This window comes from Anolis carolinensis, chromosome 1 (genome assembly GCF_035594765.1).
Source record: "Anolis carolinensis isolate JA03-04 chromosome 1, rAnoCar3.1.pri, whole genome shotgun sequence".
In the NCBI taxonomy this organism is placed as follows: Eukaryota; Metazoa; Chordata; class Lepidosauria; order Squamata; family Dactyloidae; genus Anolis; species Anolis carolinensis.
Window position 1 is genome coordinate 240,663,315 of NC_085841.1, and position 23,708 is coordinate 240,687,022.

At 44.1% G+C, this 23,708-nt stretch overlaps 1 protein-coding gene across 2 annotated transcripts in view; it reads right to left on the reverse strand.

Annotated features, from left to right (window-relative positions):
* Positions 1–6,747: 6,747 nt before the first annotated feature.
* The window catches only part of LOC103282987 (uncharacterized), a 28,259-nt gene continuing 11,298 nt past the window's right edge, over positions 6,748–23,708 (reverse strand). The window contains exons 4-22 of one of the 2 annotated variants that reach the window (XM_062967293.1): positions 15,998–16,080; positions 15,739–15,793; positions 15,561–15,631; positions 15,373–15,403; positions 14,459–14,535; positions 14,304–14,376; positions 13,841–13,974; positions 13,566–13,716; positions 13,283–13,455; positions 13,043–13,168; positions 12,844–12,949; positions 12,575–12,712; positions 12,258–12,434; positions 11,987–12,133; positions 11,774–11,893; positions 11,575–11,683; positions 11,284–11,346; positions 10,975–11,169; positions 6,748–9,190 (exon numbers count right to left, since the gene is read on the reverse strand). In XM_062967293.1, the coding sequence (XP_062823363.1) occupies positions 10,982–11,169; positions 11,284–11,346; positions 11,575–11,683; positions 11,774–11,893; positions 11,987–12,133; positions 12,258–12,434; positions 12,575–12,712; positions 12,844–12,949; positions 13,043–13,168; positions 13,283–13,455; positions 13,566–13,716; positions 13,841–13,974; positions 14,304–14,376; positions 14,459–14,535; positions 15,373–15,403; positions 15,561–15,631; positions 15,739–15,793; positions 15,998–16,080 (2,022 nt within the window). In that variant the 3' untranslated portion in view covers positions 6,748–9,190; positions 10,975–10,981. Of the gene's footprint in view, positions 9,191–10,974; positions 11,170–11,283; positions 11,347–11,574; positions 11,684–11,773; positions 11,894–11,986; positions 12,134–12,257; positions 12,435–12,574; positions 12,713–12,843; positions 12,950–13,042; positions 13,169–13,282; positions 13,456–13,565; positions 13,717–13,840; positions 13,975–14,303; positions 14,377–14,458; positions 14,536–15,372; positions 15,404–15,560; positions 15,632–15,738; positions 15,797–15,997; positions 16,081–23,708 lie in introns of both variants that reach the window. The other variant, XM_062967292.1, reaches the window with a different exon arrangement.

The following is a 23,708-nucleotide window of genomic DNA, read 5'->3' on the forward strand; positions in this document are numbered from 1 at the left end:
AACCTCCAGAGGAGATCCCACTACACTCCGATACAGCATATTCCATGTCCAATAGTTCTTACCATAAGGAAGTTCTTCCGAATGTTTAAGTGGGATATCTTTCTGTAATTTGAATCCATTGCTCTGTGTCCTTGTCTCTGGACATGCTTTTCCCCTTCTAAAGATGACATCATAGAATCATAGATTTAGAAGACACCACCTGGGCCATCCCGTCCAACATCTTTTCAAATATTTAAACATGGCTATTATGTCATATCTTAACTTTCTCTTTTCCAAGCTAAACATACCCAGCTCCCTAAGCTGCCCCTCATGGGGCTTAGTTTCCAAACCTTTGATCATTTTGGTTGCCCTTCCCTGGACATATTCTAGTTTGTCAATATCGTTTTTGAACTGTGGTGCTCAGAACTGGACACAATATTCTGGGAATGGTCGGAACAAAACTGAATACAGTAATACTATTGCTTCTCTCTATCTAGACCAGGCATGGACATACTTCGGCCCTTCCGGTGTTTTGGACTTCAACTCCCACAATTCCTAACAGCTAGTAGGCTGTTAGGAATTGTGGGAGTTGAAGTCCAAAACACCTGGAGGGCCAAAATTTGCCCATGCCTGATCTAGATACTATATTCCTATTGATGCAGTCTAGAATCAGATTGGTTTTTTTAGTTACTACATCAGCCTGTTGACTCACAGTTGCTTTCTGTCAGTCTAACCACCTTCATATATGAGAATATGGAGGACATAAATAAAATAGGCAGGATATAAATAAAATAAAATAATCCTAAGAGATTTTTGCTCTGCATAGTTCAAGAAAACACTTGCAGGTCCATAACTGTGTGAACAAAGAATATGATAATTCTGACGTCAGGAACATCAATGTGAGGCTAAAACTACACATATAGTTCCAAATGGCATGACTGCACTAAATCTGAAGACAACAAAAGAGGACCAACTCACTCTTCTATGTACATAATTCCATTTGAATTTATTCTATGCATTTTGTGGCCACCAAGAGATACCTTGTCTTTCTGCTTTCTTTCTAATAACCGAACCAAAGCTGCTCCCATCCTCCTGAAGTCAATATGGACATTCAATAATGCTGATAAATGTCAAACTTGTTTACATGGGAAACTAGTTTTGTTATCATGCAACCAGAACAGAATATTCTATTAGCCATTTCTTCAGAACTGGAATCTATTATTATGGCAGTTGATACCATTTTAAGTGTCATGACTCCATCTTACAGAATCCTGGGATTCCTACTTTGGTGAAGTCTCTGGTGAGCTCCCCTAATCTGCAATGTTAGGGGTATAGCATTCCTTAGTGCAGAGAATACCCATTTTACTAGTAACTATTGCAAAAGTCCATCCACCTGTCCCTCCTCTTTCTCACAGCAATCAGATAGATGCCTATGGAAAGTCCAGATGGAGGGCAGGAAAGGAAGACTTTTCGAGTGTTTTTCCTTATGGTGCTTAGCCTGTTTCCCCAAAAATAAGACCTACCTTGAAAATAGGCCCTAGCATGATTTTTCAGGATTTTTGAGGATGCTCAAAATATAAGTCTTACTTCAAACAATAAGCTCTAGTTATAGTTCATAGTGTCCAGTCAGCTATACACGGGCCCTAATGAATCCTTTGGAACAAAAATTAATATAAGACCCTGTCTTATTTTCAGGGAAACAGGGTAGGAGCATGGAGCTGACTAGACATCATAACATCTAATAGCTTCTGATGGACTTATCTTTCATTAGTGGCATTCATCCTCTTCTTTTTGTTGCTTTAAGAAAAAATAAATTAAGATATTTAGCTACAATTTTCTTTTTCCCTAACATATTTACTGGGAACTTTCATGATATATAAATATAGCTAAAGAGCTGGCAAATCAAGTTATTTGGCCATCTGCATGAACTTTCCATCAGGTAAGCTTACCTCCTCCCTTGAGGTTATTGATCAAGGTGAGATGGGAGCCATCTTTTATCCTAAGGATACACCTAAGAATATCTAGACAAAAGTGAGTTCTATGTCAAATGATAGGAACGTATCTTCTACTCACTCCCAACTTTGTTATACCTAGATGTCAACCGTTCAGAGTCATACAGATTTACTATAAAAGGCTTTAATTCTTTTAGTGGTCTAGAGATCTCCAATAAAATAAAATGGGGCCCCATTTAACAGATTGACAATTGTGCTATCAAAGGCTTTCATGGCTGTGATCACTGGGTTGTTGTGAGTTTTCCGGGCTCTATAGCCATATTCCAGAAGCATTCTCTCCTGATGTTTCACCCACATCTGAGGACTCCTGCCATAGATGTGGGTGAAATATCAGGAGAGAATGCTTCTGGAACATGGCCATACAGCCCGGAAAACTCACAACAACCCAGAATGACAACTGATTCACAGAAAACACTGAATTGTTTCAATGAAAATGAGAACTTTTGGGATAAAATATTACAAAATGATAAGAAAGATATTACCAAAATTGTTAGAGTGGTCCATGGAGACAGAAGAAATAAAGAAACCACATGATGAAATGGGCAAGGAACCTTGGACACCCAATAAATTTAGCAGAATGGGAAACAATTTGGAACAAAAAACTAAAATATATGTACTCATCTGATTTATAAGAGAATTGGCTTAAGATGTTCCATCGTTGGTATATAACACCGCAAAAACTGGGGATAATGTATAAAAATACTCAAAATCTTTTCTGGAAATGTAAAAAACATGCGGGAACATTTTTTCACGCATGGTGGACATGCTGTGAAACTTCAAATATTGGAGACAAATACATGATAAAACACAAAAAACAATGGATGGCTATCTATTGGGAATGTTTTGAATGCAGTTTTCCAACTTCTTGGCAGGGGGTTGGATTGAATGGCCCACGAGGTCTCTTCTAACTCTATGATTCTATGAACTTACACATCAAACCTTTGGTGGAGAATTCTGGGGGCTTCAGAAAATTCCAAATCCCAGAACTCTTTAGGTGAGAACCATACTGGTTAAAGTGTTGTTGGTTAAAGTGGTATCAACGTGCTGTCATAGTAGAGTGGAACCTTATCGTTTCCAGATTCCACATGTTCATTTTAAAACAAAAGCATGAGGCACGTAGTGCAATAGGGCATATTGCAAGGCAACAAGGTGAGGCCGAAGTGGATGTGAAATGGAAGAGAAAGGAATGCATTTCAAGGCCAGAAGAGAAAGCTGAAGGCAAGGAAAAGTGAGTAGTATGAGTGAAGCATTTAAAAAGCCAGAATGGGAGCACTGGAAAGGTGTAAGGTAACATAAAGAAGGAAGGAATCACCTAGTAAAAGCACCAAGTGGGAGCCCCTGGTGGCACAATGGGTTAAACCCTTGTGCCAGCAGACTGCTGACTTGAAGGTTGGGTTGCTGACCTGAAGGTTGTCAGTTTGAATCCAACCCGGGGAAAGCATGGATGAGCTCCCTCTGTCAGTTCCAGCTCCATGAAGGGACACGAGAGAAGCCTCCCACAAGGATGGTAAAATATTAAACATCCAGGCGTCCCTTGGGCAACTTTCTTGCAGACGGCCAATTCTCTCACACCAAAAGCGACCTGCAATTTCTCAAGTCTCTCCTGACATGAATAAAAAGCACTAAGTGAAGCAATGACGGGAGTAGGTGGGCATTTTAAGGGCTCAGTCAAGCAAGAGGGTGGTGAGGGAGGGAGGGGGAGTATGGAGAGGTAGAGGGAAAGGAAGGAATAGTGAGGGGTACAGTGGCAGCATTCAAGGAGCTAGTAAGTGAACCAAAAATACATGTAGAAATATGTGGTGAGGGAACAAAGGGGTAGGTGATATAGTAGCAGAGTGCAAAGGGCAGAAGAAGATGGCATCGCAGAGGGAAGAGGGCAAGGGGGACACGTCAGGGGCACAATGAAGGAGGCAGAGAACCAACAGCAGAGATGTTCCAGAAGGTGGGGAACATGGCAATTTATTGCCCCTGTCCTCTGTTCCCTGAGGATGGCCACTTCATGATCCCCAACCCAATTGTTGAAGCCATCCCCACTGCTGCTCCACAATCTCCAATGCTGGAAACTAGGCTTGATCGATCCACGAAAAATTTGATTCTAAACTCGTTGCAAAAGTAGAGGGGGGCAGCGTTTCGTTTTTGAAGGTATTTCCGAATTTTGCCCCCAAAAAATTTCGAAATTAACGAAAATTCGTTATTTTCTAAATTAATTCGTTAATGGTGGACGCGCATGCGCAATTCCCAAAAACAGCACAGAGGGAGAGGACTTTACAGGACTCTCCCACCCTCATTTTTTGAGTGATCTTCTTCAAACTTGGTACAGTGGTAGAACACATTTAACACTGATAGCTCACCAAAATTTGGAACGTTTCCCTTATCCTCTGATTTTTGGCGAATTTTCATAGCTTTTATAATAAACCATTTTTTAATAATTGCAGAAATCTGTTCCTGGTTTGAAAGTCTTATTTCCTGTTAAATTGGGTTGTCTTTACTGTGAAAGTCATTGTTCTACTTCAGAAACTTTGTTTTTGTGGCTGAAACTTTGTTAAATTGGTGTGTGTGTGATATATACTGTGTATATATATATAGTCCCTGCATATGTGTGTGTGTGTGTGTGTATAGGTAAAGGTAAAGGTATCCCTTGACGTTAAGTTCAGTCATGTCTGACTCTGGGGGTTGGTGCTCATCTCCATTTCTAAGCCCAAGAGCCAGTGTTGTCCATAGACACCTCCAAGGTCATGTGGCCGGCATGACTACATGGAGTGCCATTACCTTCCCGCCAGAGCGGTACCTATTCATCTACTCACATTGGCATGTTTTCAAGCTGCTAGGTTGGCAGAAGCTGGAGCTAACAGCAGGCACTCACTCTGCTCCCGGGATTTGAACCTGGGACCTTTCGGTCTGCAAGTTCAGCAGCTCAGTGCTTTAACACACTTCGCCATCGGGGCTCATGTATATATAATATACATACACATACACACAATGTGGAGAATATGTGGAAAGGTAGATAGATAGATAAGTTGGGAGCCACAGCGAAGGCACCTTCCTGGGAGCAAGGTCTAATAATAATAATAATAATAATAATAATAATAATAATAATAATAATAATAATAATAATAAATCCCTTACAATATCCAAGATGGCTCACTGCTACAGAATCTTGGGAGGTTTAGTTTGATATGGTACCATTATTGGCAGAGAAAGCTAAGCTGTAGGAGTTGAAATCCAATCATTTATCCTCCCTATAGAATCAATTTTATATGCATTTTTAGCTACAGAAAAGCTAAAATCAGGACAGTAAAAGAACAACACCCAGAAAATGGGAATTCCAGACAGGAAACAATCAGGGCCAGCTAATACCTCCCAACAAAGGATTCCCCCAGGTAGGAAGCAGCCAGGCTTTGAAGCTGCAAGGCTATTCAATGCTAATCAAGGTGACCAATTGCAACATTCACACTTGCCTCCCACAGACAAGAGTTCTTTCTCCCACCCTGGACCTTCCACAGATATATAAACCCCACTTGCCTAGCTTCGCACAGACGTCAAAACCTCACCGCCGGGCCCCTCTCTGTCTCTCCATTCCCGGCTCCATCCGCCGCCTTCCCGCCTCACAGAGAGACACCAGGCCTGAGCTGAGGCGAGGCGGCGGCGGCGGCCATTTTCCCCCTCCGTCTTCCTCCTCCTCCTCGGCCTCCTTCCCCCTCGCCCCCTCCCATTGGCTGAGCCCGTGACGCCCCTTTTGCTGAGGGGCAAAAGGAAAGGGCCTGAATGGTGGGAGTTTGGGTGATTTGCAAAAGCTTTTTTTTCCTAACGAAAAAAACGACATAACGAAAAACGGCCTCTTGCGATTCGAAACCGCGATATCCAGACGTGTGGACAACCAATGCCATATATTGCTTCAAAACAAACGAAAATAACGAATTAATAACGGGTAACGGGGAAAACGAATTATTTGAGCAAGCCTATGCCCAATGTGTGTGTGTGGATATATAAAATGATATTTAGAGAGGACAAACCAGGAAAGCTGCTTGCTGTTCCATCATTCATAAACAGATATATATATACCTATACGCGAATGATGAAATTGCATGCGGCTTTCCCAGCTTTCTCTCAGTTCCATCTGCTTCCAATGTGACCCGGGATCAATCGATTAATTCCCTATCCAGCAAATCCCGGCTCGCTTGCCAAGACATTGCCTTGTCCTTCCATTTGGGACCAAAAAAAGAGAGAGATAATTCACCCTGAGTATGGCTATGTTCCAAGGGACAAATATTTCTATTCTGCCCATCGTAACAAGTCAGAATAACGTGGAGGATGTCATTCATTATGATAGGGTTCGCTATTCCCCCCAGTTTTGCATTTCCATAAGGAATGTTTCCCCCAGAAAAACATTTATAAACACACACAAAGAGTTTTTCTTAAAAAATGCAGATTTTATTTACACAGCATGCCATCACAGTCACAAAATGATCTTAACATGACACAGTGTAATGACACAAATATTTGCATAAACCAAACACTAGCATTTTCATTTCCTCTTAGGCCTCGCCTATGCTGTCAATTTAATGCAGTTCAAACTGTATTATATGGTTAGTGTAGATTCATATAACTGCGTTAGATTGCATTATATGAGCCAACACTCACCATATAATACAGTTTGAACTGCATTATATGGCAGACTAGGTGGGACCTGAGTTACATGTTCTGATAATTTGGGTTTCTCTCCTCCTCCCCAAAGGAATCCAAGGAAAGCACCAAATTAAAAATAAAGCAGTACATTTATTCTATTAAATACTACAACATTATACGATACAATCATAGAAGGTAAACTACAAAAAACAGAGCATAAGGGATACTCTCATCGTTCGGTTCAAGGGCAGTTCTTCTCCAACGCTGAGCTGAAAGTCCTAGGATTTGCAGTGGAGGGAGGAGGGCCTTGGGAACCCTCCGCCAGAGAAGCCTGGGCCTTCCCCCACTGTAAGCCCAGGACTATATTTGCACCAACTACATTCCCTTCCACACTGCCCCCTTACCCCAGGATCTGATCCCAGATTATTTGGCAGTGTAGACTCAAATAATCCAGTTTAAAGCAGATAATCTGGGATCAGATCCTGTGAAATAGGACAGTGTCGATCTCCCCTACACTTTAGTACTATCATCTTCTCTAACTTCTTCTTCTTAGGCCTTGTCTAAACTGCCATATAATCCATTTTGAAATACAGTTAATATGCATTCTGAAGCAGGATTATATGGCAGTTTAGATGGGGCCGACAGCCTTATCTACACTGTCATTTCATGCAGTTTGAACTGTATAATATATTCAGGTTGGATCTATACTGCCCTATATATCCAAGGATCTGATCCCAGACTATCTGTTTTTCCCAGACTCATAATAAGCAGACAATCTGGGATCAGGTCCTGGGATAGAAGGCAGTATAAACCCAGCCTCATACGCAGTTCAACCTGCATGAAAGGGTCAGTGTTGATGGGGCCTGAGTTTGGGTCTCCCTCCCCAAAGGAATTCATGGAAAATGCTAAATTAAAAGGAAAAGGTTATATTTATTCTAATAACACATTAAATAATATGGAAAATGCTAAATTAAAAGGAAAAGGCTATATTTATTCTAATTACACATTAAATAATATGGAAAATGCTAAATTAAAAATAAAGTATTACATTTATTCTAATTCTACATTAAATAATATAATGATATAATTTTAAATTACAATAAACCGAGAGTGGGGGGTTTCTTTCACTGAGCTGCTCAAGGGCGGCTCTTCCCCTCCGGCGCTGGGCTGTGAGTCCTGGGGTTTGCAGAGGAGGGAGGAGGGCCTTGGGAATCCTCCGCTGCAAGAGAGGCCTGGGCCTCCCTCCCTCCACGGCCAGCCCTGGATTCACAGGAGGCAGCCCTAGAAGCCAAAGGGGAAGAGCGGCGCTTTCGCAGGGGAGTGGAATCCTCTCCCACACAAGACAATAATAAATATATTAAAAACATACACATTTTAAAAACAGCACATACACATTTTTTAAAAAGTACATACACATTTTAAAATTTAACAATAAAACAAATAAAGAAGTCCTGTCTTCTGTCTTCTTCCTGCAGGCGCCAGTCAGGGTCCATGGATGTTACGTGTCCCTCGATGGTCACGGTCCCTCGAAGGTCAGGGCCCGGCACCCTTGTTGTTACGTCCCTCGATGACCAGGGTCCTTTGATGTCAACTGTCCCTTGGTGGTCATGGTCCCTCGAAGGTCAGGGCCCGAGTCCCTTGATGGCATGTCCCTCGATGACCAGGGTCCTTTGATGGTGTGTCCCTCGGTGTTCCCACGAAGGTCACTGTCCCTTTCTTCATCCATCTGGAGTGGCCCTGCAAGAAGCGCAGAGTGGTGTCAATAGAGTCCTCCACCCCTCCTCCTCCTCCTTATTGGCTCCCAGCAGCCAGGCCTCCTTCCGGGTGAATCCAGGTGAGCAGAGAGGCGGGGGGGGGGGGGGCAAGGGGAACCCAAGGGGGATCTCAGCCCATCGGGAGACACAGCACCATGGATGGAGAAATGGCCACCTTTCCCCAAATGGAGCTGAGCCTCCCGAGATGCCTGGACAGATGGAGGGGCTGAGACCCCCTGCCCCTCCCCTTGACCCTTTGGATGGGGTGGGGACAGAGGAGGGGGCAATGGGGTTGTTTGGGGGGGAAGGAGGAGGGAGGGGAGGAGGGGCGGCACATCTGGGTGGGCAAGAGGGAGGGAGAAGCGCCCTTGGTGGGATGCCACCTTGGAGAAGGGAGGGAGGGAGGGGGCGGTGGTGGCATCCCAGGCCGAGAGGGAGGGGTCAGGGAGGGGGCGTAGGTCAAAGGAGGCAGGGGCCCAGCCCAGGTGGAAGAGGAAGGCCCAGGGTGCAGGTGGTGGCCCCTCCCCTCCAGGCCCCCAAATCCCACACAGAAAAGAACAGAACAGAGCACAGCAGAGGGGCCTAGGTGGTCTTCCTTCTCTGCTCTGCTCTGCTCTGCTCTGCTCCCAAGGGCCCCAGGGTGACAATGGGGCCCAGAATGGGAGCGGGGCTTCTCTGTGTGTGTGTGTGGGGGGGGGCAGGGCTTCCCTGGGCCAGGGCTGGGCAGACTCCCACCTCCTGAACGCTACTTCCCTTTGGTGATGCGGCACAGCTGGAGCGGAGGTGTTCCGGGCGGGCGCTCGTGGGATCGTGGTGTTCCTGCAAAAGGGAGAGAAAGCAGGGCTTGGGTCTCCTTCTACTGGTGCCTCTCTTTGGGCCTCAGCTGAAGGAGACCCCAAGGCGCACCTCCCTTGGCTCCCCTGCTCCCCTCTCTTCTCTTCTCCCCTCTCTTCTCTTCTCTCCTCTCTGCCCTAAGAGTCTCCGCTGCCTGTGTTTCCGTGTGCGCTTGGAGTCTCTACACTCCAGGCAGATCAGACCTAATACTGTTGACTGAGCTCCTTTCTTCCTTTCCTTTCCTTTCCTTTCCTTTCCTTTCCTCTCCTTTCTTCCTTTCCTTCCTTTCTTCCTTTCCTTCTTTTCTTCCTTTCCTTCTTTTCTTCCTTTCCTTTCCTTTCTTCCTTCCTTCCTTCCTTTCCTTTCCTTTCCTTTCCTTTCCTTTCCTTTCCTTATTTTCTTTCTTTCCTTTCCTTTCCTTTCTTCCTTTCCTTCCTTCCTTTCCTTCTTTTCTTTCTTTCCTTTCCTTCCTTTCCTTCCTTCCTTCCTTCCTTCCTTCCTTCCTTCCTTCCTTCCTTCCTTCCTTCCTTCCTTCCTTCCTTTCCTTTCCTTTCCTTTCCTTTCCTTTCCTTTCCTTCTTTTCTTTCGTTTCCTTTCCTTCTTTCCTTCCTTCTTTTTTTCTTTCCTTCCTTCCTTCTTTCTTTCTTTCTTTCTTTCTTTCTTTCTTTCTTTCTTTCTTTCTTTCTTTCTTTCTTTCTTTCTTCCTTCCTTCCTTCCTTCCTTCCTTCCTTCCTTCCTTCCTTCCTTTCCTTTCCTTCCTTCCTTCCTTCCTCCTTTCCTTCTTTCTTTTTCTTCCTTCCTTCCTTCCTTCCTTCCTTCCTTCCTTCCTTCCTTCCTTCCTTCCTTTCCTTCATTCTTTTTTCTTTCTTTCCTTCTTTTTTCTTCTTTTTTTCCTTCCTTCTTTCCTTCTTTCCTTCTTTCTTTTCTTTCTTTCTTTCCTCCTTTCCTTCTTTCTCTTTCTTTCTTTCTTTCTTTCTTTCTTTCTTGCTTTCTTTCTTCCTTTCTTTCTTTCCTTCATTCTTTTTTCTTTCTTTCCTTCTTTTTTTCTTCTTTTTTCCTTCCTTCTTTCTTTCCTTTTCTTTCCTTCATTCTTTTTTCTTTCTTTCCTTCTTTTTTCTTCTTTTTTCTTCCTTCTTTCCTTCCTTCTTTCTTTCCTTTTCTTTCTTTCTTTCTTTCCTCCTTTCCTTCCTCCTTTCCTTCTTTCTCTTCCTTCCTTCCTTCCTTTCCTTCATTCTTTTTTCTTTCCTTCCTTCTTTTTTTCTTCTTTTTTCCTTCCTTCTTTCCTTCCTTCTTTCTTTCCTTTTCTTTCTTTCCTCCTTTCCTTCCTTCCTCCTTTCCTTCTTTCTCTTTCTTCCTTCCTTCCTTCCTTCCTTCCTTCCTTCCTTCCTTCCTTCCTTCCTTCCTTCCTTCCTTTCTTTCCTTCTTGCTTTCTTTCTTTCTTTCCTTTCCTTCCTTCGTCCTTCCTTCCTTCCTTCCTCCCTTCCTTCCTCCCTCCCTTCCTTCCATCAGTCCCACTAACCCTCCCTCCTTCCCTTTCTCCCTCCTTCCTTCCTTCTCTCTTTTTTCCACCCTCCCTCCCTCTCCCCATTTCCTCCCTCACTCCCTCCTTCCTTTCTCCATCCTCCCTTCCTTCTCTCCCTCTATTCCTCCTACAACCCTTCTTACCTCCTCCCTCCCTTCCCCATTGCTTCCTCTTTTCCCTCCTTCCTCCATTTCCTCTTCCCCCTCCCTTCCTCCCTCCTCCTTCTTTTCCTCCCTCCCTCTCTTACCAGTCCATCAGGCGGGTGGCCTCTTGGCGTACTCTGGGGGGTACCTCTCCCGCCTGCAGGGAGCCGCCAAGCGCCGAAGAGCAGCCCGCAGCCCGTGTCGGTGGTGTAGGGCAGTGACCCTGGCAAGGATGGTCTTAGTCTCCCTGCCAACTCGCCTGACTTCAGGGTCACGGTCTTCAAGGAGGTTGATCAGCCCTGGAAGGAAGAGAGGAAAGGAGGAGGAAAGGCAGGTTAGCAGGTGAGGGGTGGCCCATGGACCCCCCGGGAGGCTCTCTCCCCAAGGCCCAGCGCCTCTCAGGCCCCACTTACAGGCGTGGTAGGTGTAGAGGTTCCTGTCGACACACATCTTGTAGTTCTTGTGCAGAATGTGGCCTGGAGAGAAGAGAGGGACCACTTCCATGAGCAAAGACCCCCACACTAGACCCAAGGAAGGGGAAGACCCAGAGGGCCCAGGGGGAGGAAGGGGAACCTGAACTTTGTTCTCCCCAAAGAGGCTCAGGATCCCCAGAAGGGGGGAAGAGGCCCCTCCTGCTGCCCCAAAGGCGGATCTGGAGGCCAGGAGTGGGCACAAAGGGGGCCAAGACCCTCCCAGTTCCTTACCGACTAACATGGCTGCCACCTTTCTAGCCGATGGACGTTGGCTTTTAAAGATACGGAGGCAGCCATACACCTGTTCCTCCAACTCTTTCCTGGGGCGGCAATGATGGATCTAGAGAAGAGACAGGGGTCAAAAAGGGGGCTCCTTCTGCCCACCGGGCATAAGGACCCTTGACTCCCATGCCTCAGGGTGGGCACTCACCAGGCGCTTGGAGATCTTATGCAGCAGCTCCTGCAAGCTGAAGGTGTCCTCCGCCAGAACGCTGTCCTTCAGGTGCCAATTCAGGACGTCCGCCGCCTCCCTGAGGGTCTCCCTCGCAGTCTGCAAAGAAAAGAAGAAAGCTGAGTCAGTTCCACTTTCCTTCCTACCTTCCCTCCCTCCTGAGCCCCAGCACTGGGCCTCCCTCCCGCCTACCTTGGCCACCTCCTCATCCTCATCCTCCACATGCATCAGCACCACCAGGAGGTCACTGATGGTTTGACGCTCCTGAAGAGGATGTCCCGGGCGCCAGATGAAATGCCGGAAGCATTCGAGGGCTGCCGTTCGGATGTTGGCCGCCTCCTAAAAGGGAGAAGGAAAAGGAGACCCTATACTCCCTGTTTCTTCGCATGAAGCCCCTTCTCAGGGCTTGGGGAGAGGGGGGAGCCAGCGCCCTCCCCAAAAAGGCCCAGGGGTTAAGACTCACATGGTGGAAGAGGCGGCGGCATGTGGCAGTTAGGTGAACCTTCGCAAGGGCCCGGTCTTCAATATGCAGCAGTGGCTCCAGCTGGCCAGCCAGGTTCAGGAACTCCATGGCGATGTTAGTGTGCGGTGATTGCATTCCGCCGATGATGCCGTCTAGGAGTTCCTGAAGGCCCATGGTCTGAAAAGAGAGAGAAAGGAGGATACATTCAATGCAGAGAACTCCCGACCATAGGCCTTCCCCCTTGTTTGGGGAAGGTCCTTCCTATGATCACAAGAGCCTCTCTCTGGTGCGTAGAGCCTGGGCTCTGCCTGGCTTACCTCCCAGTATGTCTCGCAGAGCAGGAGAAGGCCCTGCCTGCTCTGATGTTGGACGGCCAGGCTGTGATGTTGAAGCCAGGCCGTCAGCAGTGCCCAGGTCTTCTCCGAGGAGTGTGGGCGCTGGCCGATCTTCAGCAGCTGAAAGACAAGAAGAGAAGCATGAAGGGCTGGAGCTAGGAAGGGAAGCACTGCCTCTCCTCTCCTTGTCTCCCCAGCCTTGCCCTAAGGCCCCTTCCAACCCATAACCCTGGCTGAACAACCCTTCTCACCTGGACGTAGAAGGCCACCACGCCGGCCGAATGCTCCAGCGGCGCTTCTTTCTCCCAGATGGAATGCAGGTGCTGGACTAGGGAGGAGGAGGACTTGAGGAGGCTCCTGGAAGACAAGAAAGACCCCTGTGAGGGAACCCAGCCAGAGAGAACAAGCTGGGCTTCCTCCCTGAACCTCCATCAGCCCTTAGCTCCTTACCGCAACTGGAGGGCTATCCCCTCAGGGCAGATGCTTGGGTCGTCTTCTAGCATCCACTCGGAGGTCCTGTTGAAGGACTTCGGTGCCACCCTCTTCACTAGCACGATGATGATATTCGCCAGTTCTCTGAAAAAGAAAGAAAGAAAAAGGCTTACTTACTAGTGAAGGGTCTGAGTCCCCCTTCAGCCCCCCAAAAGGGCTGGGAGTCCCGCAGACCCTTCCTCCCCACCCTCTCCTTACTCTGGAGGAACATAGCTGTTGCTCCGGTTCCTGCTGGGTGCCTCCAACCCAGGCCTTGTGACCTCGATGAAGTTGGTCACCAAGGCGAGCAGAAGCTCCAGGAACCACCCCTCCAGGCGCGTGCTGTCCCTGATGTGTCTGATGATCCCGCCGATGGCCCGCGTCGCTCTTGCCTGTGGAGAGAAAGAAGGAGGCTCAAATGCAAGGAAAGGTCAAGAAAGAGGGGGCCCCGTTCTCCTTCCCCAGCCCCCTAAAAACAGGGTGCAGGTGGGGAGGTCCTTACCGTGACCGCATCAAAAGTAGGGCTGCCCTGTTCCTCGCCCTCCTGGGCCAGCCAAGGTCCCTCCTTTACCTTGGCCAGGAACAGGTCCAGCGCCGCTTCCAGGCAACAATATGGTGAATTGAGTACGGCGCTTACTAATTCACCACATGCCCTGTGAATGAAGAAAGGGAAGAGGGAGCCAAGGTCAGGGTCAGCCTTGGCTCCAACCCTATGGGGAGACCGCTCAGGGCCCCCTGGGAATAGGGGAGTGGCACCCCCAGGCCCAGCTCCCTTACCTCCCGCCGGACTCCAGAAAGTGGTCCGTGGCCATCTTTAGATGTTTTCGGGCCACGTAATCCACTGCCTGCGTGACCTCTGCAGAGGAGGAACTGCAGACCAGCAGGCAAAGATGGTGTAGGTGTTGTTTTGCCTGTGAAGAAAAAAGAAGAAGAGAAACAATGGCACCTGGCAGCCATGGAAAGGCTCCTGGGCCAAAAGTGCAGGGAGAGCAGTGGCAGGTGAATGCGTGTGTGATGCTTGCTGGAAGGAACTGGGCATTGGGGTCCCTATATACCTTTCCAGTGGCCAAAGAGACCACTGGGGAATGGCAGGAGTTGAGAAGAGCAGCCTACCTGAAGGCTGGACATCTCTCGACAAACCTGCCATCTAGAAGGTCGATGGGGCATCCTGAGAAAGGCGTTGGGCGATGCCTCCTTGGTGGTGGCTGCAGGCCTCGCCAGGAGGAACTCTAAGCTTTACCTGTTCTGGGTCCAGGGAGGACCATCTCCTCGGGTGCAGGGCAGGATCTTCATCTTCGCCGGGTCCTACGGAGCTGGAAGAGAGGCACAAGAGGTGAGACCTGGTAAGACAAGAAGGGGGGCAATGGTCACCCCTCCTGGCGAAGGGCAACGCACCTGCTTGTACTGGGGAGAGGGTCCCACACCTCATCCTCCAGGCTGGGGATGTCAGCCAGCGTTGCCGCTTCGGAGTCCTGTAAAAGACAAGGGAGAAGAGGAGTGAAATTGGGGCTGCCCCCTTCCCTCATGGGTGTGGGGCCAAAAGGGAAGGAATGGGAAGACAGCCCAGGGGAGGAAGACTAGAGTAGGAGTTGGGAATCACCCTGGACCACTCAAGTCTAGATGTAGTCAGATAGATGATAGGACTAGATTGAGGGAATCCTTTCCCTGTTTTCAAAGCATGCCCAGATAGGCTCTACTGTGTTTCCCCTCTTTCTATCCTGTTTACCTCACATCCCTTACTTTGATGTTAGTAGAAATGTGAATCTTCAGGGACACTAACTTCTCATTGGTCAGAATGTTTTATGGCCCCAATAAACTGGACCATGAGTTCGGAACCATTTTGGTTCAGTTTCTTCTCTCTTTGTTCTTCAAGCTAATAGCAGCATCTTGCTGTCCCTCTAGGCAAGATGTGACTATCTAGATGTTTGTTATTTTTCCTTTCTTATTTTTCCTTAGAAACTAGTCTAGAAAGCTAGACAGCTCCCAAACCTTTCTATCTACAATGGAATTCTTTTTACCTGAATAAATGTTTTTTGAACTTTTACTGAGCCTCTGCAATCGATAGCCATCCTAACAGAAAAAGGCTTCTCTTTGCTCACCGCGTGTAAGTATCTGCTGTTTTTGAAAGTCTGCTTTTGCTACTCTGCTACACTTTTGGTGGAATCTCCCCCAGAGAGGGATAAATTGAGTCTAACGGCTCAGAGATTACCACAATAAAAGGTGTGGTGGGGAGAGGAAAAGAGGTGTGGGGATGGAGAGGAAGCAGCCCCCCCCCCCCCCCGTTTTGATCACCCTCTTCCCTCTCTTACCGTCGATGTCTTCAGAGGGGGCTCATGGACACTGCAAGGAGAGAGACAAGAAAGCAAGGTCAGAAGAAGTTCTCTCCTATCTCTCAGGTGGAGCCCACCAAACCCCCTGGAATAGGGCTGCATGCGAGGCCCCCTTGGCCTCACTTGGGGGGTAGAGGGGACCTCCGCCTGCCATGGGAAGGACCTACCTCTCTGTATCGAGGGCCCGGGCCGCCCCCTCCTCCAGGACCTCCGAAGGGATCCCAACTTCCTTTGAACCCTGTTGAGGAGAAAGAAGAGAGAAGTGGATACTCTGAGCAAGAACCCATCTCCCGAAGGAAGGAGAAAGGCAAGCTCTTCCCTTTCCAGCCACCTTCTTTCACTCACCAACTCTATGGGTTGTTTGTCCTTTGGTGAAGTCAGGATTTGCTCCGAGAGGAAGCTGCTAGAAGGACAAGGGAAAGAAGAAGAGTTTGAGATCCCTGGCCGCCTTCTCCCTTCCATTCCCAAGGCCAGCCCCATCCCAAGGCCCTTGCCAGCCCCTGGGAAGAAGGCGGCGTCCTGGGATGCCCCCCTCCAGATCTCTGGGCCCCAAAAACCCCAACCCCCAGCCTGGCCTTCCCCCCAAAACATGAATAGGAGGTACCTCTCTGCACTCTCTGAGGTCTGGTTCTTACGCTCCGCCTGAAGGATGCTAGCCTCCCAGGGGAGCTTCTCTCTCCCCAGAAACTGCAAAGAAAGAAAGGGAAACTCAAGGTTCCACCAAAGAAGGGCTTCTCTGCGTCAATCTCCCTCTTTCCACCCCCCTCTGTTTCTAAGAACTGGAATCCCCAGTAAAGTTTGGACTGTCACCCCCAGCATTCTTCCCCATTGACTACACTGCCAGAGGCTGCTAGGATTTGTCAACAGCCTTCTTGAATTGCTTTGCTCAGAACTGGACACAGGGTTATTCCAAGTGAAGAAGTCTGAGCAAAGCAAAGCAAAGTGAGACTACAGTAGAGTCTCAATTATCCAATGTTCTGGATTATCCAACGCATTTTTGTAGTCAATGTTTTCAATACATCGTGATATTTTGGTACTAAATTCGTAAATACAGTAATTACTACATAGCATTACTGCATATTGAACTACTTTTTCTGTCAAATTTGTTGTATAACATGATGTTTTGGTGCTTAATTTGTAAAATCATAACCTAATTTGATGTTTAAAAGGCTTTTCCTTAACCCCTCCTTATTATCCAATATATTCGTTTATCCAACGTTCTGCCAGCCCGTTTATGTTGGATAAGTGAGACTCTACTGTATTATTTATTTATTTATTTATTTGCTACATTTATATGCCGCCCTTCTCACCCCGAAGGGGACTCAGAGCGGCTTACAAATTAAATTTACATACAATATTATATTATTAGCATAGTACAATACTGGCAATAAATTACTATATTGTACTCTATTTATATATTGTAATATTATTAGTAATATTACATGTAAAATATAATATATAATTAATATTATTATATTGTATTATTAGTATTATATCGTATTACAATATAATATTATGAATATTATATGTATATACAATATGTTATAATTATTATATATTATTGTAAATTATATTGTGTGTGTGTGTGTGTATATATATATATATATATATATATATATATATATAGGAGCCCCGGTGGCAGAGTGTGTAAAAGCACTGAGCTGGAGACCGAAAGGTCCCAGGTTCAAGCCCCGGGAGCGGCGTGAGCGGCCGCTGTTAGCTCCAGCTCCTGCCAACCTAGCAGTTCGAAAACATGCCTATGTGAGTAGATCAATAGGTACCGCTCCCGCGGGAAGGTAACGGTGCTCCATGCAGTCATGCCGGCCACATGACCCTGGAGGTGTCTATTGACAACGCCGGCTCTTCGCCTTAGAAATAGAGATGAGCACCAACCCCCAGAGTCAGACATGACTGGACTTAACGTCAGGGGAAAACCTTTACCTTTACTCTCTCTCTCTCTCTCTCTCTCTCTCTCTCTCTCTCTCTCTCTCTCTCTCTCTCTCTATATATATATATATATATATATATATATATATATCTAGCATAGCATGTTAGGACTAGGACTTCCCTCCATCTCAACACTATGCTTCTATTGATGAAACCTAGAATCGCATGGGCTTTTTAAGCTGCTGCATCACACCCTTGACTCGTGTTCAGTTTGCGGTCTATTAAAACTCCTAAGTCCTTTTCACATGGATTCCATCATCCAAGTCCTCACTGAAGACGATGCATAGCCTTAAAGGCCCAGGACAGCACCATCTTGATGGTGCCCCACTGGTCCCTTCTCTCCAGGATGAAGAAAGAGGAGCCACTGGACAGAAGCATCCTCTGGCTTCGGCCTGTGAAACAATTCCTGATCTACCTGACAGGAGCACTGTCTCGCCCACATTCTACTGGCTTCTGTGTGTCTTGGGGAACCTTCCCAAAGGCCTTCCTGAAATCAAGATGTGCTGCACCCACAGCATCCCCTTCATTCACCAAGATTGTGAGATTTTCAAAGAAAGTGTGTGGGAGTTTTCTTCTCTGGAGGCTTCTAGGCAGAGGTTGGATGTGTCAAAAGGGATGGACATCTGTTAGGAGGGATTGGGTGGGCCTTCCTGTCTGGCAGAAGGGGTTGGACTGGATGGCCCTTGGGGCTCCTTCTATTTATTTCCCATATTTGTACCCTGCCCTTCTCACCCTGAAAAGGACTCAACAGGCAACAATTCGATGTTAACAACACACAATTCCAAAATAAACAATTACAGTAGAGTCTCACTTATCCAACACTCGCTTATCCAACGTTCTGGATTATCCAACGCATTTTTGTAGTCAATGTTTTCAATATATCGTGATATTTTGGTGCTAAATTCGTAAATACAGTAAATACAGCATAACATTACTGTGTATTGAACTACTTTTTCTGTCAAATTTGTTGTATAACATGATGTTTTGGTGCTTAATTTGTAAAATCATAACCTAATTTGATGTTTAATAGGCTTTTCCTTAATCTCTTCTTATTATCCAACATATTCGCTTATCCAACGTTCTGCCGGCCCGTTTATGTTGGATAAGTGAGACTCTACTGTACAATTAAAATTGAAACAATTAAAACATCAATTAAAATCATGCAAATTCAAATAATAGTCCAAGGCCCACCCTTTAGTCTTTTTTATTGTTATTTTATGGTTTTATCCCACTCCCACCCTCCCCTCCTTATACATGCAATTTATACAGTAAACTACAGAAGTTACATTTGAAATACATTTGAGTCCCCTTCGGGGTGAGAAAGGTGGGGTATAAATGGGGCAAATAAATAAATAAATAAATATCGATTTCGGTCCAATTTTTTCCACTCCACATCTTAGCATATTTTCTAAATAATTCCTAACTGGTTCCCACGTCCTCTTAATGATTGTAACCTTTTCAATTTTATTTATATTGTTCCATTTGCAATTTGTTATTTTCACATTTAACATATTATTTATATACTTATACCAATTCATCAGTGTCTATTTTGTTTTACCTTTCCAATCCCTCACTAAAATAATTTGCGCACATGCTATGAATTTGTCAACCAATTTTTCTTTTTTTATATTCTTCACTCCTGTTATCCTTGCAAGTAGTACATTTCTATTAACTATTGCTATTTGTAGATTTAACATTATATTGATTTCTGCTTCAATCATTCTGCAGTATTTTGTCTGAATGCATCTCCCTCTATGAACCATTGCGGAGATTAAGATCTTCCGGGTTTTAAATAATGGTTTTAATGTAAAGATAACTGATTTTAGTGTTTATGTATTTTTATGGTTTATTTTATGTTCTGGCATTGAATATTTGCTATACCAAATACCAAATGTATTTAATGCTTAGACCATAGGTCTTTCGCATGCAAGACAAACAAACAAATACACAAAAGCCAGACCATCAAATACAATATAAAACATGCCATTAAAACCCTATATAAATCATTAAAACATTAAAATGCTGCAAATATCAATGTCAGGATATGCCCTTCAAATACTACATATTTCATGGATTAGCACCAACATAATTAAAAACAAGATAAAACCAAGTAAGTACAGCATTATTAAAACCCAAGCAGGGAACACATTGGATATAAAAAACCACTATTAGTTAAAAGCATGGTTTTAAATAATGGTTTTAATGTGAAGATAACTTATTTTTGTCTTTATGTATTTTTATGGTTTATTTTATGTTCTGGCATTGAATGTTTGCTATATATATGTTGTGCTCCACCCTGAGTCCCCTTCGAGGTGAGAAGGGAAGAATATAATAATAATAATAATAATAATAATAATAATAATAATAATAATAATAATAATTTATTTTTCTATCCTGCCACCATCTCCCCAAAGGGACTTGGGGCGGCTAACATGGTGCCAAGCCCAAAACAAAACAAATATGACAGTTAAAACCAATATACTGTATATACTCGAGTATAAGCCTAGTTTTTCAGCCCTTTTTTAGGACTGAAAAAGCCCCCCTCGGCTTATACTCGGGTGAGGGTCCTGGTTGGCTTATATTTGGGTCAGCTTATACTCGGGAATATATGGTACATTTATTATTTTTCTCTATTATTATTGGTATTATTACATTTATTATTTTTCTCTATTATTGTTACTACTATTACATTTATTTTACTCTATTTTTATTATTATTAATACAGTTATTATTTCACTCTGATCTTATTATTATTATATTTATTATTTTACTCTATTACAACATGTATTATTTTCCTGTATTATTATTTATTATTATTATGACATGTATTATTTTACTCTATTATTATTAAAAGGATACATAAGCACATTTACATTGAAGAAGATGAGAAAAATGATTTAATCAGAGTTGGAAAATCTTATCTTAAATTAGAGCTTTATGTAAATATTCAAAAACATTTAACCTACTGATGCTTCAATTAATGTAATTTTATTGGTATCTGTTTTTATTTCTGAAATTTACCACTATCGGCTTATACTGGAGTCAATGTTTTCCCAGTTTTTTGTGGTAAAAATAGGTGCCTTGGCTTATATTCGGATCGGCTTATACTCGAGGATATACAGTCATCAATGTGTTACAAATACACATGTTCATAGAAAGCCTAGCTCTTATACTCAAGGTTTGTGAGTCCAGTGATACAAAGTTCATGTTCCACATAGAAGACTGCATTCAAACCTATATGTCCAAGTTTGTAAATCCTTTTTGAATCCAAAATTTTAAATAAATCCAAAGTTTATAACCATCCACGACCAGTTTTGACTGTGTAGTCTTCCTCAGGTGGTAATTTACAAAGGTACAGAAAACCTAAAATAGCTAATTTTCCACTGTAGCAAGTTCTTCAAGTAAATAAATTTAATGTATAAGTATCATTGACGAAGTATACAAGTGTTTTATAGCCACTCATATGTATTCCCTGTAGGTACACTCCATCGATGATACTTATACATTAGGTGACCTTGGGTAAGTCACACTTTCTCAGCCTCAGAGGAAAGCAGCAGCATCCTCTCTTTGAACAAGTCTTGCCAAGCAACTCCTGTGATTGGATTACCATAAGTTAGTAAGTAACTTTATTTTTCTACCCTGCCACCATCTCCCGGCAGGGACTCTGGGAGGCTACATGGGTCAGAAGCCCAAAATACAAAACAACAAATCAGTTAAAACACATTGCAATGCAAACACAATAAAATCAGCAGTTATACAAAACAGTTACCTTAACCAAAACAATACAGTAAATCATAAAATCTCAGTTAACATATAAATCAGATAAAAATAAGATCAGTTAGAATAAAATAAAATAAAATGGGACACCAGTTTGATGGAGGGGATGGCATGGTTAGGAATGGCTTGAAGGCACAATGACCTAATCTAACCTAAAACTAGGAAATGAAGCACCTAAATACAGTAGAGTCTCACTTATCCAACACTCGCTTATCCAACGTTCTGGATTATCCAACGCATTTTTGTAGTCAATGTTTTCAATATATCGTGATATTTTGGTGCAAAATTCATAAATACAGTAATTACTACATAGTATTACTGCGTATTGAACTACTTTTTTTGCCAAATTTGTTGTCTAACATGATGTTTTGGTGCTTCATTTGTAAAATCATAACCTAATTTGATGTTTAATAGGCTTTTCCTTAATGCGTCCTTATTATCCAACATATTTGCTTATCCAACATTCTGCCGGCCCGTTTATGTTGGATAAGTGAGACTCTACTGTATTAGGAATAATGTTTTTATTCTGTGTGATAGTGGAATCAATTACAGTAGAGTCTCACTTATCCAACACTCGCTTATCCAACATTCTGGATTATCCAACGCATTTTTGTAGTCAATGTTTTCAATAAATCGTAATATTTTGGTGCTAAATTCGTAAATACAGTATTATTACATAACATTATCGTGTACTGAAATGCTTTTTCTATCCATTTGTTGTAAAGCATGATATTTTGGTGCTTAATTTGTAAAATTATAACCTAATTTGATGTGTAATATGCTTTTCCTTAATCCCTCCCTATTATCCAATATATTCACTTATCCAACGTTCTGCCGGCCAGTTTATGTTGGATAAGTGAGACGCTACTGTATATGGGACTGTTGTGGACTTTTCTTGTAGCTTTGAACCCTGGCTGATTCCTGCTTGGTGGAATATTTTGTTGGGAGGAGTTAGCTGGCCCTGATTGTTTCCTGTCTGCAATTCACCTGTTTTCAAATTGTTATTCTTTATTTACTGTCCTGGTTTTAATTTTTTTGTAATTCTTAGAGCCAGGATTAGGAGGTTTTGTGGGAGCCAGTGGGAGCCAGTGGGAGTTTTGTGGGAGCCTGGGAGGGCGCTGAGTGGAACACTACAAATCACCTTTAGTGAGAAGCTTATCTTGCGACCTTTATGAGGACCACATTACCATTTCACAGATGGGAAAACTGAAGGTATAAAACAGCTAGACTTGTTACCTTGAACTAAGATTTGAAGACTTGAAGATCAACACCACGTGTGGGCAAACTTTGGCCCTCCAAGTGTTTCGGCTATTAGGAATTGTGGGAGTTGAAGTCCAAAACAACTGGAGGGCCAAAGTTTGCCCATGCCTCATTTACACTATTCTCTACAGATGTTGCAACACAGACTTTACATACTTTCATCCTTTTTAAGCTTTTAAGATGAAAATAACAATCCCTGGAATAAATCCAATTTTCATTCTGAAAGTCTGTACAATGTGGTAGTGTATTTCAATTATAAGAGCAAGTACCAGTTGTTACAAAATGGATCTTGGAGCCCTCGTGGACAAGTTAAACATGAGCCAACACTGTGGCAGTGCCTTAAAAATCCAATGGGATTTTGGCCTGTATCAATAGGAGTATCTAGATCCAGGGAAGTCATGCTATTCTGATATTCCAGGGAAGTCATGCTATTCTACTCCATTCTGCCTTGGTCAAACCAAGGAATACTGTGTCCAATTCTGAGCACCACAATTGAAGAGAAATGTTAACAAAATGGAAAGTGTCCAGAGGGCAAGTAAAATGATCAAGGGTCTGGAGAAAAAGCCCTATGAGGAGCGGCTTAAAGAGCTGGGCATGTTTAGCCTGCAGAAGAGAGGGCTGAGAGGAGACATGATAGCCATGTATAAATATGTGAGGAGAAATCATAGGGAGGAGGGAGCAAGCTTGTTTTCTGCTGCCCTGCAGACTAGGATGCGGAACAATGGCTTCAAACTGCAGGAAAGGGGATTCCACCTGAACATTAGAAAGAACTTCCTCACTGTGAGAGCTGTTCAGCAGCGGAACTCTCTGCCCTGGAGTGTGATGAAGGCTTCTACTTTGGAGGCTTTTAAGCAGAGGCTGGAGGGCCATCTGTTGGAGGTGCTTTGAATGCGATTTTCCTGCTTCTTGGCCGAATGGGATTGGACTGGATGGCCTACAAGGTCTCTTCCAACTGTAGAATTCTATTTATGTTTTACTAATTGCTTATTATTGATTGTTGTGGGTTTTATACTGCATTTGTTGTTGATTGTTGTTGGTTTTATTTTGCATTTAATTGCATTATAACAAGCTGGAAGCCGCTTTGGGTCCCTTTGTGGGAGAAAAGCGGAATATAAATAGATGTCACTAATGCTTCGTGAATATCAAGTGCAGAGCTTTCATCAGATATGAAATTAGTCCATAAAAAAGTGGTCCCTGCCTAAATATATTAAAGGTACCAGCTTGTGCTTGATCTTGAAAACTAAGCAGGGTCAGCCCAGGTTACTACGTTGATTGGGAGCAAACAATAAATATCAAGTGTTGTACACTAGATTTCAGAGTAGGAACTGGTA